General features: G+C 50.8%; 2 protein-coding genes across 4 annotated transcripts in view; both read right to left on the bottom strand.

Moving 5' to 3' along the window:
• Positions 1 to 695: 695 nt before the first annotated feature.
• On the bottom strand, positions 696 to 5,338 carry DHRS13 (dehydrogenase/reductase 13). Of its 2 annotated transcripts, XM_058445981.1 has the most exons (6): positions 5,077 to 5,334; positions 4,842 to 4,960; positions 3,755 to 3,878; positions 3,252 to 3,563; positions 1,966 to 2,095; positions 733 to 1,147 (listed from the first exon to the last, which is right to left on the bottom strand). In XM_058445981.1, exons 1-6 carry the CDS (start codon positions 5,201 to 5,203, stop codon positions 871 to 873), a joined length of 1,089 nt encoding a protein of 362 aa, XP_058301964.1. In that variant the 5' UTR covers positions 5,204 to 5,334; the 3' UTR covers positions 733 to 870. The 2 variants fall into 2 exon arrangements, with proteins under 2 accessions (XP_032019057.1, XP_058301964.1); XM_032163166.2 differs by lacking the exon at positions 1,966 to 2,095 and having other exon boundaries at positions 696 to 1,147; positions 5,077 to 5,338.
• A 2,755-nt stretch (positions 5,339 to 8,093) lies between these two features.
• PHF12 (PHD finger protein 12) overlaps positions 8,094 to 20,404 on the bottom strand; it is a 46,574-nt gene continuing 34,263 nt past the window's right edge. For both annotated transcript variants that reach the window (XM_032163150.2, XM_058445978.1), the window contains 8 exons: positions 16,746 to 16,904; positions 15,349 to 16,144; positions 13,960 to 14,085; positions 13,072 to 13,215; positions 11,627 to 11,725; positions 10,439 to 10,521; positions 9,701 to 9,839; positions 8,094 to 9,362 (listed from right to left, as the gene is read on the bottom strand). In XM_032163150.2, coding sequence (XP_032019041.1) covers positions 9,028 to 9,362; positions 9,701 to 9,839; positions 10,439 to 10,521; positions 11,627 to 11,725; positions 13,072 to 13,215; positions 13,960 to 14,085; positions 15,349 to 16,144; positions 16,746 to 16,904 — 1,881 coding nt within the window. In that variant the 3' untranslated portion in view covers positions 8,094 to 9,027. The remainder of the gene's footprint in view (positions 9,363 to 9,700; positions 9,840 to 10,438; positions 10,522 to 11,626; positions 11,726 to 13,071; positions 13,216 to 13,959; positions 14,086 to 15,348; positions 16,145 to 16,745; positions 16,905 to 20,404) is intronic.

The following is a 20,404-nucleotide window of genomic DNA, read 5'->3' as shown; positions in this document are numbered from 1 at the left end:
GAGGGCGGGGCCGGCGGGTTGTGGCAGGAGCGAGGGCAGCCTCGGCGGTCAACGCGCTTTATTCCAAGGGGCTCCGGATACAGATCGCCCCAGCCCGGCATCCGCCCGGAAGGCGTCCCCTTACTCCCATGGGGCACCTCGATACCAGCTGCCCTGCCCTGACACTTCTCAGCACCCATCTTAAGGCAGTTGGCCCTGGCCTCAGACCCTTGGGTTCAAATCCCAGGCCCTCCTCCTCCTCACTGTGAGACCTTGGGCGAGTCCCTTAGCTCGGAAGCCTAATTTCGCCTCATTAACATGGGGGTAATTTAACTGCCTAGCTAGATGGTTGCAAAGGGCTCAATTCACTACTTCTCAATGTTGGCACTGCATCACATTGCAAACTTCCTGCCTCTGCTCCAGAGCTGATCAGAATCAATGAGGGTGGGGCCTGAAAATACTACATCGAAATTTCCGAGAAGCACAGGGTCTAACATATTACCCCCTCTCTCTCCATCTGGGGTTACTGTCACTCTCAGGAAGAAATAATCACCCATTATTCCTTCAACCAGGAAAACAGATGTTCAGGGCACAGCTTGGGGCCCCAGAAAGTAACCATGGAGGTCAAGATCACAGACCCGTGTGTGCATGGCCTGGCACACATCTGAGGTTTTCAAGGACCATGAAGTGCCATGGAAAGCATCCTGGCCCGAGGGTTAGGAGAGCTGGCTCTCAGGCTCAACTTTAGCCTGAATTCGGTGCGTCATCTTAGACAAATCTGGTGAGCTCTGAGGGCTGAGGTAAGGTTGAGAAACTGTGGGCTCCTCAGGGTGGGGGGTGCTTAGAGAAGATGGGGCCCCTGAGTCCTCAGCCTGGGGGTCTTCATCGGGTTCAGCATCCTCCCCAGGCCCAAGCCCTGCCAGCCTCTTGCTGGCCTCCCATAGCCGATGGGCTGCCCGGTCGTCTCGGGCAGCTGGAGGCACCTCTTCCACATGGCAGTTGGCAAAGTATCTCCCACTGAGGGGCTCGATGCCCTCTTGTAAAGCACAATACAGGGGTGTCTGGGCACCCCCTCTTGGTGCCCGGAGCACCAGCCAGGCCAATGGGCGCAAAAGTGGGCGCAGCCATCCAGGAACATGGCGCAGGAACAGCTCCGAGTTCACAGGCCCTGTAGGCAGGAAGAAAGAAAGGAGTTGGGCTAGGCGCAGTGGTGTGTATTTACAGTCACAGCTACTTGGGAGGTGGAGCAGGAGGATCGCTTGAGCCCAGGAGTTTAAGACCATCCTGGGCAACATAGTCAAGCTGTCTCTTAAAAAAAAAAAAAAAAAAAAAAAAAAAATTGAACAGAGCTAGAAGAACAGGGACAGAATCTGGTTTCAAGGGAACCAGGATAGTATTTACCAGGCATCCGGGGCTTCTGCGAGGTGACTTCACTCATTTCCTGCATGAAGCCTCTTCCCTTCCATCCAGACTGCTTGTTCACCCCACATCCCAGATTTTGTTCATGCTGTGTCCCATGCCTGAAACAATTCTCAGTCTCTCTCCATCTTTTCTTCTAGCTCAAGTCCTGTTCCTTGTTTAACCAGGATTTATTAAGTACTTGCAGTATACCAGCCACTATTTTGGACATTAGTGATATGGAATGTAATAAAGGCTTAATAAAGGCTAATTGCGATCATCGCTATTATAATTACTAATGAGCCTTAGGCAGTGACTCTCCAAAATGCAGCATGGTAATATGAATATGGCAGATCTTGTTATCCTGGTATAACCTCTTCCATAAGACAAAGTGTGCCTCTGGATCCCCAATTATCTCACTCAGAGTAAAAGCCAGAATGCCTATAGTGAACCTCCCTCCAAACCCTACAGGACCCAGTGCCTCTCTATGACCTCACCTCTTGCCACTCTCCCTGCTCACTCTGTTCCAGCCACATTAGCCTTTCTCAAGCACACCAGGAACTTCTGCCTTAGGGCCTCTGCACTTACTTTTTTCTGTTTTGGAGACAGTCTTGCTCTGTCACCCAGGCTGGAGTACAGTGGCGAGATCTCAGCTTACTGCAACGTCGACCTCCAGGTTCAGGCAATTCTCCTGCCTCAGCCTCCTGAATAGCTAGGACTACAGGTGAAAGCCACAATGCCTAGCTAATTTTTGTATTTGTAGTAGAGACAGGTTTTCTTTTTTTTTCTTTTTCCTTTTTTTTTTTTTTTTTTTGAGATGGAGTCTTGCTCTGTCCCCCAGGCTGGAGTGCAGTGGTGTGATCACGGCTCACTGCAAACTCCACCTCCCAGATTAAAGCGATTATCCTGCCTCAGCCTCTGAGTAGCTGGGATTACAGGTGCGCGCCACCATGTCTGGCTAATTTTTGTATTTTTAGTAGAGACGGGGTTTCACCATGTTGGTCAGGCTTGTCTCGAACTCCTGACCTTGTGATTGCCCGCCTCGGCCTCCCAAAATGCTGGGATTACAGGTGTGAGCCACCACGCCCGGCCTAGAGATGGGGTTTCACCATGTTGCCCAGGTTGGTCTCGAACTCCTGACCTCAAGTGATCTACCAGCCTTGGCCTCCCAAAGTGCTGGGATTACAGGCATGAGCCACTGCTTCCAGCCCCGCTGCACTTATTATTTGCGCTGTTCTCTCTTTTTCTGGGCATCTCCCCACTGAGCCATGTATCTTTCAGGCCTCTGTTCAAATGTCACCTTTATAGATAATGTCTTCCTTGACTGCCACACCATATTCCCATTCCATTTGCCCCTCGCCCTGTTTCCTTTTTCCTCAGAGCACTCTATCACCACCCCTCATCGTATATATTTATTGGCTGTCTCCCTCTCCTCCAAACTAGAATGCAAACTCTATGAGGGCAGGGTCTTTGTTTTGTTCACTGCGATATCCCCAGCACTGCAAATAATGCCTGATACAGAGTAGGTACTCGGTAAATGCTTCTTGGATGAATTATTAGCTATCATCATCATCATTATCAGTTCAGTCAGTGCAGATGGCTCCTACGGGTGGGAATCCAGGTCTTATTCATGGCCATATACCCCCCAGGGCTCAGGACCCAGGCTTGTGGTATGAGAGGAAGAACCTAAACCAGGAGAGCCTGGTTCCAAGATCAGCAAGGAACAGGTCTCTCCTTGGACTATGCTTCCTTCCTGCTCTGAGATTCTGTCACCCAGTGAGGGATGGGGGGTGGGGAGGTGGTAGTGGTGTGGGGGGCACAGGATGGGGCAAGGAAAGGAGAGGGGAATTGGAAGCCAAAGAACCAGACCTCACCTGGGTGGGCTGCATAGCAGGTGACGCCAGTGCCCTCAAGCTGGTTGGCGAGCTCCCGGGCAAACAGTACATTAGCCAGCTTAGTGTCAGCATATGCCCGCAGCTCCTGCCGCCAGCCCACCACTGGGCGGTCCAGGTGTTTGAAGTCGAGACGTCCCCGACGGTGGGCAGCTGAGGCTACCACCACCACGCGGCTAGGGGCACATGCCTTCAGGCAAGGCAGCAGCAGATGTGTCAGCAGAAAGGGACCGATATGGTTCACCCGAAGCAGCAGGTTAAACGCCTCGCGGGTCCGGCCACAGGAACTGATCCCTGGGGCAGAGGCTAGATGTGAGCGGCTGCTCCAGAAGGAGCTCTGCAGCCTTGGCATCCCTATCTATGAGATGGGAGTAGGGGGCATCCTTCCCATGTGTCCACTGGCCCCAGCAGGGCCCCCGCTGGAGGGGGCAGCTGCCCCTGGCCACCCGCCACCCCTCCCCCCACCAGGGCCTGCTGCCCCTCACCGGCATTGTGGATGAGGATGTCCAACCGTGGCTCAGAGCTCAGGAAGGCAGTGGCAAAGGCCCGCACCGAGGCCAGACTGGCCAAGTCCAAGGCCATGAAGATGACCTCATTGTTCCCACTCTCCTGTGGAGCGGCAAGGGCTGGGCTTGTCACCAGGCATCTCTCTCCTCTTCCCTCTCCCCAGGCACCAAATTCTGAGAGTCCATCTCCTACTGTTTACTAAAATCTGCCCGTGTCTTAGAGTGTACTAGATAAGTTTGTGGATTCAAATCCTGACTTTGCCTTTTACTAAAGTGTGTCCTTGGGCAAGATACTTAATCTCTCTGGGCCTCAGTTCTCCCACTGCATAAAGGGAATAATAATAACAACAGTCCCAATCTCACTGATCTGTTGTGAGGATGAAAGGAGTTAACATGTGTAAAATACACTCCAGCAGCACTGGGTAGGTACTTGCTATTATTATTATCACCTCCTTTCCCCATTACCATTTACCCTAAAATCTGTAACTTCTCACTGGTCTCCTCTCTCCCGCTCTTGCCCCTCCACTCCAGGCACCACGCAGCCACAAAGGGGTTCCTTCCAAAGGCTATTCTGACAGTCCAGAGCCTACTGAGGGCCGTTCCTGGTCTCCACTGGTCTCTGCTACCCAATCTATAAAATCCAAGTTTCTCAATAGGCTCTAGAAGGTTCTCCAGCCCCCTCATTTGCCCATCTTCCTCATACTTTGTGCTCCAGCCTTATTAAATCTTTTTCTGTTTTTCAGATCAGTCCAGCTCTCTTGCCTCAGAGCCTTTGCTTATGCTGTGCCCTCTGCTGTTCCCTTTCCTACTAATCATTAATCCAGCTTCTACTGATGCTTAAACGTCTCAGACCTGCAATTACGGCCTTCAGGAAGCCCCTCCCCCACTCGGCTCTGGTGCGCTTTCCTTGGGTGACCCCGGCGCTCCGTGCACTCCCTCTTCGCGCTCAGCCGCCCGCGCCGCACTCTCCTCCCTGGACCCGGATCCTCCGCAGCCCCTTTGCTGGCTTCTCCGTGTCCCGGCGGGTTCTCGGCTCACCGTTCCACGCGCCCCCGCTGCCTCTCACCTGGCGGAGGTCGAAGGCAGCCGCTTCCCCGCGCTCCCGGCTGCGGCAGGCCAGCACCACGCGCGCTCCCCGGCGCGCCAGCTCCAGCGCCGTCATCTTCCCGATGCCGCTGTTGGCGCCTGCGGACCGCGGGCGGGAGCCGAGCTGAGCTGAGCCCGGCGGGCCGCTGCTACCGCCGGCCCGGCCTCCTCTCCGCGCGCCCCGCCAGCTCGCACTCACCCGCCTCCGCACTCACCCGTGACCACGGCCGTGCGGCCCCGCAGGTTGCCCATGCCGCCGCACGGCGGGGCCTTCACCAGGTTGTAGTAGACAAGCACGTAAGCGCCCAGCAGCAACCCCGCACCCAGCAGCAGCGCCTCCATGCCGGCCGCGCCTCCCGGCTCCCGCCCAGGCCCCGCGCCGCCCTGGATCGCCGCCAGGCGGCTGCCGATCCGCCCCGCACAGGCCTGGAACAGCGCCGGAGCGCGTCAGCCTCCGAAGGCGGAGGCGGGCAGGAGGCTGGGCAGGGGTGTGTGCGCGTGCGGGTGCGCGCCGGCCCTGCGAGCGCCCCCTAGGCGTGCGTCGGCGTCCTGGGGGCGTGTGCCTCTGTGGACACCTTTGAGGTGTGTGTGCACTTGGGCCCTGGGAGCGCCCCCTAGGTGTGTGCCTGTGTGAACTCCTAGGTGTGTGTGTCCACGTACACCCTGGGAGTGCATGCTAGGTATGTGCATGCATCTGCAACGCTTGTATGTGAATGATCTCTAGGTGTGTATGTGCCCATGGCCCCGAGGATCACCCTTTGGGTTGTGTGCGTGCCTCTGGATCCTGTGTGTGAGCCCATGTAAGCACCTTGTAGGTGTCTGTGTGCATTCCGGCAGAGTCCCTCCAGGTATGTGCCTGCATCTGTAGTCTCTGCCAATGCATGTGCTTGCATATCTCCATATGTTTACTCGAGGTGTATGTAGCACAGTCCCTCCCTTCTGAAGTTAGGTGTGTACATGAATACACGTGTGTCTTTGAGTTTAGTCCTAGATGCTTTTCCCTCTAGGAACAAGTCCTTCTCCTTCCTTCCCTTCCGAAAAATCCTTCTCCTTCCTTTCCCCCCTCCCTTCCTTCCTTCCTTCCTTCCTTCCTTCCTTCCTTCCTTCCTCCCTTCCCTCCCTCCCTCCCTTCCTTCCTTCTTTCCTTTCTTTCTTTCTTTTGAGACGGAGTCTCCCTCTGTTGCCCAGGCTGGAATGCAATGGCACCATCTCGGCTCACTGCAACCTCTGCCTCCCAGGTTCAAACGATTCTCCTGCCTCAGCCTTCTGAGTAGCTGGGATTACAGGTCCCCGCCACCACACCTGACTAATTTTTGTATTTTTAGTAGAGAGGGGGTTTTGCCATGTTGGCCAGGCTGGTCTCGAACTCCTGACCTCAGGTGATCCGCCCACCTCAGCAGCCTCCTAAAGTGCTGGGATTATAGGCGTGAGCCACCATGTCCAGGTGTCTTTTTTTTTTTTTTTTTTGAGACGGAGTTTCGCTCTTGTTGCCCAGGCTGGATTGCAATGGCGTGATCTCAGCTCACTGCAACCTCTGCTTCCCGGGTTCAAGCCATTCTCCTGGCTCAGCCTCCTGAGTAGCTGGGATTACAGGCATGCACCACCACGCCTGGCTAATTTTGTATTTTTAGTAGAGACGGGATTTCTCCATGTTGGTCAGGCTGGTCTTGAGTTCCTGACCTCAGGTGATCCGCCTGCCTCAGTCTCCCAAAGTGCTGGGATTACAGGTGTGAACCACCATGCCCGGCCCCATCTGTTTTTTTTTTTTGAGACAGAGTCTTGCTCTGTCGCCCAGGCTGGAGTGCAGTGGTGTGATCTCAGCTCACTGCAACCTCTGCTTCCCGGGTGCAAGCAATTCTCCTGCCTCAGGATCCAGAGTAGCTGGGATTACAGGTGTGTGACACCACACCCGGCTAATTTTTGTATTTTAGTAGAGAAAGGTTTTCACTGTGTTGGCCAGGTTGGTCTTAAACTTCTGACCTTAAGTGACCCACCTGCCTCAGCCTCTCAAAGTGCTGAGATTACAGGTGTGACCCTCTGCACTGGGCCAAATCCTTCATTTTCTTATCTTCACATCCAGCCCCCAGCTTCTAGGATTCTTCCCTGTTCTCCCCACACAGGCTAGAGGGGACACTGTTAAAGGTGGCACAGGCAGTTAAGGGGTGTCAGAATTCACTCCTTCATTCCCCGTCTGTATCTCCCTACCTCAGCCCCACTAGTGCCTTCCATGGCTGAAGGGAAGCAGGAAGAGATAGAGAGTAAAATCTGTTACTGCCTTTCAGGAGGAAATTTGCCTTTGGAATGGTTCTCACAGGTGATAAGAGACAGGCAGAGAAGCTCCATCACTCAGTTACAAGTGACCATGAAGGCAGGAAGGGTGGGGCCGGCTAGGAACAAATGGGTAAGAGCATTCCAGGGCAGAAGGCTGTTGCCTGATACATTCAGTACAACTTAGAACCTGGTATTTGGCACTTATGATGTGCCCAGCAGTGTAGTTAGACTTGGAAATTCCGAGCGGAAGATATACAAGTTTCTGTCCTTAGGGAGTTCAAAAAGCCCATTAGGGCACTGGGAGCAGAGTGATGAAGCCTAGATGGGCAGATGAAAGTCAGGGACAGACCTCAGATTCCAGGGCCAGTTTCCTATTTAGCTGCACTGCGGATTCGGGTTTCCATTGTAGATGCTGTGGGATGAGGCTGGGGGTAGAATATTCATGCTCTATCCCTAAGGCAAAATCCTGACACACAAGCAGATGCACCTACACAAACAGTGCTAGAATATACACAGAGGTGCTCTCCATCTAAGGAGGCTGTCCTCACGAAAACTTCCTGGAGAGTTTTTCACTAAGATCTTGGAGGAAAGCACGGAATTTGGTTGAATGAAGGTCCCTGGGACTTGAGAATTAAGGTAATGCGGCAGACTCGTTTTTTGATGAGGAATAGCAGTTGTAGAGAAGTGTGACTGCAGATCACATGACTAGAAGTGACAGGTCAAGACTAGATTCCACTATCAGTCAGGGTTCTCTGGAGAAACAGCCCCCCTGGCCAGCAGACGCAACTATGTCATTCCATTGTCCTCCACCCACCCTGGCTCACTTTTCTCCAACACCTCCCCTCCCAAACTTCCCTATGGGAATGAGACCTGTTCAAAAGGCCCCCCACCTGCTAGACCCAGATCTAAGGGAGGGTCTCCTCTAAGGGTGATGACAGGTAGGACAGACAGTCAGAAAACATAATTTGAAGTATTTTTGTTTTTTATATACAGAATACAGGAAAGTTTCTGTAAAGTCTAAAACATTACAATTACTATGTACATTGGTACTGGTTGTAGGGGTGGGAGGAGAGGAGGGAATCAGGGGCAGGAGGAAGAGGAGAGAAGTGGCAAGAGAACAAAAAAAGGAGACAAAACAGGTTTACGACAAAAACATTTCTGCTACAATAGACAATTTGAGAAAACGCTCTACCACATGTAGTACTGTACACAGTTTTTAAAAACATTGAAAAAATGTCATCACTAGATGTATTTACACAAAATCCAAATACACTTTTCCTTATTTGAAATAAAATAGATGGACAGCCAGAAAAAGAATTCATTTCTCATTTGTCCATAATACACAGTAGCTACCTGTAGTGCAACCGCTGCAGAAAGGGAAAATAACGTGGAGGGTGGGAACCATGGAAGGAAGGTGGGTAGCGATCTTTATATTAAATAAAACAATGATATTGTATAGATTTTGCTGTATGAAAACTGTATTTTCTTTTAATATAAAACTATTGTCACTGCCACAAAATAGAACAAGTTTCTGATTATTTTACAACGGCGGGCGAGGGGGAGGGAGCAGGAGGTGGGTGGGGAAGGGTTTTGTGTTGGAGGAAGTGTCCAGACCCTGGGTCTTTCCCTCCCTGCCCACGCTGTTCCTCAGCTCGGGTCTGCCGCTTTCCCATGAAATGTTGAGTACAAATATATGTGCAAATGCCCCCTAGAACTTGAGAAAAGAAAAAGGATTTTTAAAAAACAGTCAAAAGGTTTTCTTCATTTCATGCAAAGATTGTAGTTGAAGGGTTTCTGGTAGAGTATAGAAAACACCCGGGCTTGGTTTGTGTACATTTTTGCATTGCAGGAGTCTTGGGTGGGTGTACAGGCCAGTGGCGGGGTAGCCGCCAGTCCTAAGGAACGGAGTTGGAGCGCAGCACAGGGCCCTGGTGGGGCCTGAGAGAGAGCTTCTCGGCCAAGACCCCATCCTGCAGCAGGCTGGCATCGCCTTTGGGCTGTTTGGTCGCAAACTCAGTGATGCTGAAGACAAACTGCAGGCAGCCCAGCTTGATGTAGCTGCCATGGTGCAGTAAGGCCGTGCCCTCCCAGCCGGCCCCACTGCCCCCAATCAAGCTCGAGCTGCTGGCTTTGCAATTGCAGGGTCTCCGCTGCGGTCCCTGAGCCTGGGAACTCATCATGGCTGCCTCCTCACTTGGCTCTTCATCCTGCTTCTGGTGCCGGCGGCGCCCTGGGAAAAAGGGGGATGGTCACAGAAGAGGAACAGTGAGCAGCCAACCCATGTGGGCTGTTTGCCAAGGTTGGGCTCCTGCATCTCCCCATTCCAACTGCTGCATGACTAGGGATGAAGGATGCTCAGAAAGGATTGGTGGAGTCTGAAGTCCCCACAGGTGTGTACACACATGGGGGTACTCAGCACTTGCTTCTCCGTGGCCTGCCCTGGGCCCACAAGGAAGTAGAGCTTGGCCAATAAGACAGGGAAGGCAAGAGACAGACCATGGGCAGCAAGTCAGAACCACCCTGACTGGGGCCTCAGCTTTGTGGCCACAGACCTCTGCTCCAACTTACTGATGACACTCTGCACTTTGGCAACAATACTGCTTGGGGGGGTTGGCGGGGTCTTCTCCGAGAAGTCACATGAATACAGCACATTGTCCACCGTTGTCCCATGCTCACTGTAGTTTAACAGCTCATAATGTTTGGTATTCTGAGGAGGAGGAGGGGAGGTAAGATGTGTGGTCTGCTGTGTGGGGCCTGGGGCTAAGGGGAGAGAGTACATATGGAGAAGGCCGTGCTACTCTACCTAGGGAGTCCTTACTTGCCTCCCCAGTCATGGCCCCTGTCCTTTCAGAAGGGGGCTGGAGACGCCTCCTCAGGGAAGCCTTCCTTCCGGTGTCCCACACTCCCTACTCTCCCACTCCTCCTTCACTCTGCCCTCTCAGCACCGCTCCTCTTGGTATGATACTCACTGGCCCGTGATGATGATGAAATTCACAGGGACACACCCACAAGGCTTGGCTTCCTTCTATGCTTTAGGTCCCCTCCCCTTGCTTTAGGGTAGGCTCCCTCTGTTGTGCCTGTGACTAACCTCAGGAAAAATGGTAGCCCTGCTCCTGGGAAGCTACCTTCCCAGGTAGGATGCCATTTCACATCAAGACTCTCCTCCTCCAGGAATGACAGGGAGGGAATAAAGAAGAGGACCCCCAATCCCTCTTCCCTCCCGTCAGGGCACTGAACAAAAACCCACTGCCTGGGAGAGGCCTCAGGTTGGGAAAGCTCCCTCCCACCGCCATCTTCAGCCCTCACCTCATCGTAGAATATGCAGGCATGTTTCCCGGACACGTAGTTACAGTGACCATAGTTTGTAAGGCACACATCCATGTCAGCTCCTGCAAGGCGGCAGGAGTAGAGGAAAAGGAAGGTAGAGAACAGACTGTAAGGTGCATGTGTCGGGGAGGTGAGACAGGGAGGGAGTTAGCTTTTGGGTTGGCACTAGCAGAGACTTCAAGGGTGAGTAGCTTAGGGCCCTCCCCTTTTATTTTTGAACAAAAACTGTTGTCTTTTCCAAGCTCCTGATAAAGAACGGCTGTCCCTGCCAGCTGATCTGCTTTAGAACATGTGGCTGCTACCCAGAAGGGAACAGTGAGTTACTGAAGAGGATGGGATATTTCTATGAAAATACAACATCGGGATGCAGAGCCTAGAAAATCATATCACCTTAAAGAAAGGGAAGTTTCTAGGGTAAGGGCTAAGTTGTCTGTCCTTCTGTACCAGATATAGAGCTATCTGTTTCTAGGACTTTTAGGGAAAACAAAACAAAGCAAAAAACAGATACTGGGCTAACTGAAGATTGGGTATGTGTGAGCCTATCACTCTTTCAAAGACCACCAGGGACAAAGCATCTGCCTTCTTCTTGGGTTCTTCCCGGCAGTGTTTAAAGTGCCTCCCTGGGCAGTAGTCAGAGCTGACTTTCATATCTGCTGTTGCAACACTGGGCAAAGACAAAAGGGCCTGAACAAGGGAAGACAAGAAACTGATCGTCTCTTTTGTTTTTGAGACAGGGTCTCACTCTGTTGCCTGGGCTGGAGTGCAGTGGCTTGAAAAGGATCACTGCCTGGACCTCCCAGGCTCAGGTGATCTTCCCACCTCAGCCTCCCAAGTAGCTGGGACTATAGGCATGTGCGCCCAGCTAATTTTTTGTATTTGTTTTTGGTAGAGATAGGGTTTCACCATGTTGCCCAGGCTGGTCTCGAAGTCCTGGGCTCAAGTGTTCCTCCTGCCTTGTCCTCCCAAAGTGCTGGGACTACAGGTGTGAGCCACCGTGACTGGCTGATTGTCTCTATTCTTAGTTTCTCTTGTCTAGCTATCCATTGATTTAAAGCAGTCAACTCTGGAAAGGGCTTCCCTCACCCCTTTCTAACTTCTATGGGTAAGGGTGTCAGTCTTTAGGGCTGAACAGATTCAGTGTCTCTCCCAGCTTCCTGGCTGGCTCACCTGTCCCGATGTAGAGGGTTCGATAGCACATGTTCACAGCTCCTCCCAACCCTAAGAGGGGGTAGAACACAGCTCGGGCCTGTACCTCCTTTCTTTGCACTACAAGACAAACATAGGAATAGGATCATTCAGAAACTCAGATCCTGTGATCCAAACATAAACCAACAAAATCTGGACCTTTGGCTCATGGCCTGGAGAAAATCCCGCTGGATGACTCATCTTTCCAAACTCACATCCAACACTGAGCTGCGGCAGGGTAAGGCTTTCTCTCCCCACCCACAGCATTTCCAACACAGGGTACAGAGGACCATCTTTGAAGATGGTCAGAGAAGTCAGAGATGACAGTACTCTGTAAGTTCCTGGGCTCCTGGTTGGCTATCCGGGATATTCCAGCTGGTACTATATGGAGAATATGGAAAAACAGACGGCATGGACCAGTGTTTCTCAAACTTTAATGTGCATAAGAATCGCCTACAGATCTTGTTGAAATGCAGATTCTGATTCAATAGGTCTGAGGAGGGGCCTTAGCTCTGCATTTCTTTTGCTGTTTTCTTTAAAAATAGGCAAAAAACCAATGCACTGAGCTCTGCATTTCTAACAAGCTCTCAGGGGCTGCTGATGCTGCTGGTCTGGGAACCACACTTTGAAGCAGCAAGGCTCTTAATGGCCAATGCTCAGACATATCTGAAACAGAGTTAACCCCTCGGGGAAAATTTCCAGAAGGTTGGCCTAGTGTTATTCTATTTCTCACCTTGAACTTGAAAAGTTCCCTCTTGGGAAGCCATTCTTTTAAAAATTTTATTTATTTATTTATTTACTTATTTATTTGGAGACAGGGTCTCACTCTGTCACCCAGGCTGGAGTGCAGTGGCACAATCATAGCTCACTGCAGCCTTGACTTCCCAAGCTCAAGCGATCCTCCCACCTTAGCCTTCCAAGCATCTGAGACTACAGGTGTATGCCACCATGCCTGGGTAAGTTTAAAATTATTTGTAGAGATAGGGTCTCACTGTGTTGCCCAGGCTGGTCTCCAACTCCTGGGCTCAAGTGATCCTCCAGCCTCAGCCTCCCAAAGTGCTGGGATTACAGGTGTGAGCCACTGCACTCAGTCGGGAAGCCCTTCTAATTCAAATATTTGAAAGCAAGTAAGCAGAAAGTACACTACATATACCCAAAGGTACTGGTAGCTGCTTTGCTGTGTCTCGAAGTGGACTTATATATGAAAGAAAGTTACAGCAGACTTCCCCAAGTCTGATCAGAAAGCTGTGGTTGCCATCTTGTTCCTGCTCTCTTCAGAAAAAACCATGGTGCTTTATTAAGCCCATGAAAAGCACACAAGGAGGTTTGAGATACTGGAAGCTCAGATTCTCCATGGAGGCAAGGTGACCATTCGCACACGTAGAGGGGAGATCTGATGATGTGGTGACAGGTGTGTACATGCGCACCTTCTGTGTGGTGCCCTCCAGAAGCCAGCTGATGTGTCCCGACACTGCCCGGTGAAGGTTGGACCCGGCAGGGGAAAAGCTGATGTATTCTCTGCAAGGCCAGAAATTTGATCAGCTTCTCGTCCAGCATATTTATCTCGATTTCTATTAGCCAAAGAGAAAGATTAAAAAGCAGCTGAGATGGGAAGTGGAATGTGGAAGCAAATCAGGGTCACAGAGCAAATAGTTCGGCATTTCTAAAATCCAGCCAAGTGATTTTTACTCAAACAGCATTGAGTGCAGAGCGTACAAGGATCTGCAGCTGGGCATCTCACTTGCCATTTGCAGTGGGATAGGCCCCAATGCAGCCTGTGCAGCTACCTCCTGTAGTTGGGTGGACTGATTTTAATTAAAGTGCTCCTAGAAAGGCAGAGTGGAATAAACCACTTGCCTGTCTGTGGGGGAGGGCCTGGATGTCTGATATTGAGACTTGAATTTTCTACCCACCTTGTGTTCACAGAGATCAAGATCTGTCCCTGTTCTCCTGGACTTTGGGGGTTTCCCACAGATGAGGTCCCTCCTTTGGGAGTGAGGATCTTAGTTTTATTCTGCAAATCCAGGTGATCTGCCTAAAGTGATTTTGTTCTCGTCTCACTGGTTCAGCTTGGCTCTGTCCTCCCTTCATCTTTGATTATGTATATATGCACATGTAGAAGGCAGAGCTACAGAAGGAGCTTTTTCCCCCCCCCCCCCCCCCCCCCATCCAAAAGGATACTCCTCATTCCCATCTCCCCTAGGCCTCTGGGATCAGGTGTCCCTTCCCTCCCTTTCTGAAATGAGCTGAATGCTGTATAGGAATAGCACCTTCAACATAGCAAACGGTGGAACAGCAGCAGCTCATTCACTCACCTCCATTGACATCCATAAATGCTCGAAGTGAGTTGGTGAGGTCCACCATGGCAGTAGAGTTGGCTGGGAAAGAGGGTACGGTTAAAGCGCTTCCTATGGATAACGTGCCGGGGCTGACCTTGCCATCTGGGGACGGAGCAGGAAGACTGTTACTTACGTCGCCTGAGGGAAACCCACCGTCCAATCCCCCACTGCTGAGACAGGTCTGGATTTCGGACCCAAGGTGATGTTCCCTTCTTGATTCTCAACCCATAGGCTCTGGAACTCCTAGAGCTAAAAACGTGTGGTGAGGAAGGGCAGATGGAACGGCAAAGCACCCAGGCACGCAGGAGTCTCCAGAGCACTGAGAACCACTGAAGTCCACTGCTCTGGGGAAAGTGGTGGGGCAGCTTCATTCTTTGGGTCATGACCACCTCCCTGCTGCCTCTACTTTTAAATAAGTGGTGCCTGCCCTTATAATTCCTGCCTACTGAAATATGACTCACAGCGTGGAAAATCCACCCACACTGGTATTAAGTGATAAACAGAGACAGGAAAACAGCCTGGGAGTGGGGCCATCCTGGGACCAGGGGCCCCCATGCAGAGGAATCACAATCACCTGGTTACCGAGACTCCCAGCTGACTAGGAGGCCGGCTTCAGTTCAGACGGGAGAGACCACAGGGGGTTCCGGCAGCATCTGAAACCTGGTTCAGATGCCGGGGTCAGCAACCTCAAGGTCCTGAGTGCTGTCTGGGGACAGCTGAGAGAGCAGGTCCACAGTAGGCCAAGTACCTAAAGGACCTAAAGGACCTAAAGGACCACCCTTTGGCATGTGGCCTGAGGGCATGCTTCTGGGCTAGACCAACCCCTGTTGGCATCCCACTCTACAGCTCCTCTGAAAGACAGTGCTGCTGTCTACCCCTGCTTCCTGATATGGAAGTTCATCAGATTAACTCTTTCTGAGAATATGCATCAGGCATGAATCCATTCTTTTGTGTGGATCTGACAATACTGAGGCCATCACGCAGAACCTCAGGCTGATCACAGTAATTCCAGAGGGCACCCTGCCTTCTTTTAAGGTGATAGAACAAAACAGAAAGGGGCCTAGGCCCGGAAGGTATGGGATGGAGTCAGGAGCCCTGGGCTGTGGTTCCAATCCTGCCAGTGACTCAGTAGGTCATTTTAAGGAAATCACTCAAGGTTTCAGAGCCTAAGCAGTCCCATTTATAAAAGGGACAAGTTAACATGTGCTTCCTCTTCTATTATGGAAACGAGAGTAAGACAAACAATACAAAGGCCAAAGTCCTCTGAAGTATTCACAGGAACATAAGTGCTTTTAGAATCTTGTCTTATTTGCCAGAAAGAGCATAAAATTATTCCAAATCAACCCAAGGCTGAGCAGCACTCACCTGACGATGGCGCTGGTGAGCTGAATCGTTGGTTGGCTGCTGTGGCCAAGATACCATCTCCTGCTGCTTGCGGGGGAGTGAGCACCCGGGTGGCATTTGGGGGTGAGCCTAGTGGCCTTGAATCTGTCAATGGAGGTCCTATCTGTGATTGGACAGTCTTTCTTTGCAAAGTGCTGGTGTTCTCGATGCTGGCACAAGAGCTGGGAATGGAAGGGGGCAGGCTTGGGACAGGAACCAAACTCCTCTGGGGGCAAGAGCTGGGGCCAGTGGCATTCTCTGTCTTCACAATGATGCCGACGGTGTGGTTCTGAAGGCCCCCAGCCGCTGGTGGCGTGAGGGGCCGGGGCCAGCCTTGCCGGTGTGAGAGGCCTGGTAGTGGGGTGTTAGCGCCTGGAAGTCGCCGGGGGTCCGTGGAATCAGTAGGGCTGCTGTAGAGGTGTGGGCCATTAGCTTTCACCTCTGTGTTCACTGGCCCATTGGCAGTCCCACAAGGGGTTTTCTTGGATTTTTCCGCACAAGAACTGCAGCCGATGTCCTCTAGGGCTGGGGGCTGGTGGGGTGGAGAGCAGCTCAGGGAATTCTGGGTGTTAATCCCTGAGGGGCAGGACAAGGGGTAGTGGGAAGGTGTAGGTGTCTTGTCAGCTGTTTGCAGGGAGGTGGTGATTGAGCTGTCAGTCACAATAACAGGCTTAATATCAGCCTTCTCTGTCTGTTCAGAGTCCCAATGCGAAGGCATCTGCTTAGCAGATAAATGTTTCAATATGCTGCACTGGAGCGCAACAACACTACAGAGCCACTGCAATGGAAGGAGAGGAGAGGAGGGTGAGAGGCCTGAGAGGCGCCGGTCCTTCCTGCCACAGTGGCCAGGGCTGCAGCAGAGCTGACAAGCAGTTTCCGAGGTCCCATCACGAATGCTCACAAAGGGTGTGCTTGACTCCTGATAGAATTCCATTTCCATTCCCAAGCAAGACTTACAGGTATCCTCAGCAGGCCAACACTCCCTCTGGCCAACAGAGCTTGGGATCTGCATTTTGACTCTGCCTTTAAGGCTTACTTGTGACCAATATTCAGCAATTACCCCGAGCACCTGTGGTACGTCCAGCACTATCACCTAACCTCTCTATGGGTCTACTCATCTCTTTCTACAGCATAGATTTGCCCATCTCACAGTGCACTGGGGTAACGATGGAGAGAAGCAGACCAGCTGCCTTTGTAGATCTCTTACTTGCCTTTGGGATTTGAGCCAGAAGTTCCCCCTGGAATACTCAACTCTTGAGGGGTTAGGATGAGGGTGGGTGGGGACTGGAATGAGAATCACACTGAGGCTACTTCCGATAACAGCTGTGGTGACACGGAAGGAAGGCTGGATTTGGAATCCCCGCCCCGCTTTCACTCACCTCTTGCTGCTCTGCTTGGGTGGCTAAGTGCTCAGAGTTCAAAAGGTGCATCTGTGATTCCTCAGGGATCCCATTGCAGATCAGCTCCCCGTCCCGAATGGCCGCGGGTGCAATGAGAGGGGGTGGAAACTGGTACTGAGATTTTATAGCATCGGGAACCTGTTTAGGATAGATAGAAGAAGGAAGGAGAGGGAGATAGTTCCAACATGTCTAGTTGATTCAGCCCTGGTATGCTGTTCTGTCTGTGGTGCTGGTGCTCAAGGGACCATCCACTCTGGGGTCCGCTGAGGAAAAGGAGGCTCAGAAATGGAAATAGCACGTGGGGCCTCCACTTTTCTTCATCAAGGTCTAAGGCCTGCAGAACACAGAAACCACTGCGTTCTGTCTTCTGCTTCAGCCTGAAAGGTGTAAGACTGGCACTGGACAGGGCTTCAGAGTGGTACTCTGGGTTCTTATTGCTCAGTGTCAAGTTTGGGAGTGGGTGAGCAGTCACTGAGAGATAAAAATGCTTGACATGAGGCCTGGCTCATGATAAGCACTCAATCAATGTTAGTTTCCTTCATCCATTCATTCATGACTCATGAAACAACTAAAGACGTCTCTGTGCACCAAAAACAGAAGACACACTCTGAATCACACTATGGAAGAATGAAAGAGCCACACAAGCAAAGAGTCATTCATACATTCAACCAACATTTATTTATTTATTTTATTTATTGATTTATTGATTTATTTTTTTTTTTGAGACAGAGTCTCGCTCTGTGGCCCAGGCTGGAGTGCAGTGGCGCGATCTCGGCTCACTGCAAGCTCCGCCTCCCGGGTTCCCACCATTCTCCTGCCTCAGCCTCCCGAGGAGCTGGGACTACAGGTGCCCGCTACCTCGCCCGGCTAATTTTTTTTGTAGTTTTAGTAGAGACGGGGTTTCACTGTGTTAGCCAGGATGGTCTCGATCTCCTGACCTCGTGATCCACCCGCCTTGGCCTCCCAAAGTGCTGGGATTACAAGCGTGAGCCACCGCGCCCGGCCTCAACCAACATTTATTGAGCACCTCCTGTGTCTGGGCACTGTTTCAAGTTCTAGAGATCCAGAGATGAATAAAACTTAAGACTTGCCCTCAAGGAGCTCACAGTCTAGTGGGGAGATAAACACAGAAATATTACAACACAAGGTAATGGGTTCTAGAAGAGAAGCATGTCTAAGGTGCTATTAAAAACATAGAGTGCTTATTTTAGTTTGGGGGACAGGAATTTGGGATTAGGGACGATTTTATAGGAAGTCAGCATTTGAGTTGACACTTGGAAGTTGAGTAGGATCTTCCAGGCAGATAAAGGAAAAATAAGGGAGGCGGAGAAGCATGTAAGGCGTAGAGATGTGATAGCACTTTGTGGATCTGGAAAACATCCAGAGAACCAACAGATTTGGTGACAAAATCCTTATGGTAGACAAGGGAAGAACTGAAAATGGTTCCCAGAATTTTAGTTTGAGGGACTGAGTAGTGATCATTATTATTTACTGCAATAGGAGATACAGGAGGAAGAGCAGATGTGGAGAGGCAGAAGACTTTTGGTCTTAGGGAGGTTCCTCCTGAGATATCTGTGGGATGGGCAGGCAGACATAAGTCTGGATATAAGGAGAAATGCATGGAATATGGGCTGGTGATGGCCTTAGCTGGTGCCATGGGCTTTCTGAGATCACCCAGGAATGAGAGGACGAGGAATGAACAGTGGACTAGTCTAAGGCTACCCCTGGGGAAGAGTGAAGGGCTAAGTGGAAGAGAAATTCGCAATGAAGATACAAAGTTCTCAGCAGATTTTTCCTGAATTGCTAGAATCAAGTGAGACAGCTGGGGTTCTTCACCAATGTTCTATGGTGCTATGGTCCTATTTCACTCTCAAACTGTCCAAGTACAAAATACTTTGCAGGTAACTCATGCCCTTTGAGTTCCCTCACTAGAGAAATACTTAAAAAGGGGGGGAGGGGCACCATACAACGACAGGATTTTTATAAGGTCTCCTGGACTGTTCACTTCAGCATGCTCTCTGACAAATCTACACAGTGAATTACACAGTCTGGATTACTTTTAGATCTGTTTCACTGAGATGAGGCATACTACCTTTAATATCCATCCCCAAAATATTTGAATCTAGTTTTGGAAAACCTGTGTCTCCACTGATGTATAAATATTTGCTCAGTTAAGTTTGTTATACAATTTTCTTTTTCTTTTTTTTTTTGAGGCGGAGTCTTGCTCTATTGCCCAGGCTGGAGTGCAGTGGCATGATCTCGACTCACTGCAACCACCGCCTTCCAGGTTCAAGCGATTCTCCTGCCTCAGCCTCCCAAGTAGCTGGGATTACAGGTGCTTGCCACCACGCCCGGCTAATTTTTGTATTTTTAGTAGAGATGGGGTTTCGCCATGTTGGCCAGGCCAGTCCCAAACTCCTGACCTCAGGTGATCCGCCCGCCTCGGCCTCCCAAAGTGTTGGGATTACAGGTGTGAGCCACCGCGCCTGGCCTGTTATACAATTTTCAACAGTTAGCATCTTGCTAGTGCTGATACCCACTGGAGGTGATGGCAGTGGTGTGACTGACATTTTTTTTTTTTTTTTTTGAGACAGAGTTTCACTCTTGTTGTCCAGGCTGGAGCGCAATGGCGCGATCTCAGCTCACTGCAACCTCCACCTCCCAGGTTCTAATGATTCTCCTGCCTCAGCCTCCCGAGTAGCTGGTATTACAGATGCCTGCCACAATGCCAGGCTAATGTTTTATATTTTTAGCAGAGATGGGGTTTCACCATGTTGGTCAGGCTGGTCTCGAACTCCTGATCTCTGGTGATCCACCTGCCTCAGTCTCCCGAAGTGCTGGGATTACAGGCGTGAGCCACTGCGCCTGGCCAGTGTGATTGATTTTAAAATGTGGCTGCCACCAAGTGGCCATACTTGAGAAGTGCTGGTTTCTGTTAGCACATAAGACTGTGGGATCATTTCAAAAGAGAAAAACAAGTTTATATATGGGTATATAGTGTTGGACCCTCTAAGTTAACTGAATGATGGGACTGAATGGTTTAAAAACATCCTCACTACCACCAAATGCTTTTCAAGGAGGGAAATTTTTCTGTCGATCTCTGTAAACACACTTTGGCCAATGTCAAGAGCATATAAATATTAGGTATTATTATAGCTATGCTACAATTTGGAGCATTGGTGATATATTAACAGCAGCCTGGAAAAATAGATTCAAGTTTCCTTTAGATATTTTCCACTTAAGTTCCTGAGCTGGCATTAGCTCTTCACCTTCTACATGGCTCTTTCTGCTTAATCATCCCCACCTTTACCTTGCCTCTTGGACAGAGGCCATCTAACAGGAACAGATAGAATGAGTGTTAGGTGAGGGTGGCAGTAACAACAGAGCACATTTGGGTTTTGGTGGGATGGGCTGAAGAGTGCTTATCCTTTGGAAAACTAGAGACTGGTAGACTTCGAAGGCTAACCTGAGGTTTGGCCCTCATAATCCTGACCATCATCCCCAAGTAAATGAAGGTCACACTCATTACTCACTAGACACCACAAACCTATTTCTGGGGCTTCAGTTTTCCTGCCTGTAAAATTGGGACAGTGATCCTCTGTCTAACCCATGATGGCAGGCAGACCACCATCTTGCCT

Source organism: Hylobates moloch, unplaced genomic scaffold (genome assembly GCF_009828535.3).
Source record: "Hylobates moloch isolate HMO894 unplaced genomic scaffold, HMol_V3 SCAFFOLD_10, whole genome shotgun sequence".
In the NCBI taxonomy this organism is placed as follows: domain Eukaryota; kingdom Metazoa; phylum Chordata; class Mammalia; order Primates; family Hylobatidae; genus Hylobates; species Hylobates moloch.
Note: the sequence above shows the minus strand (reverse complement) of the source record. Positions and strands in the feature narration are given on the sequence as shown.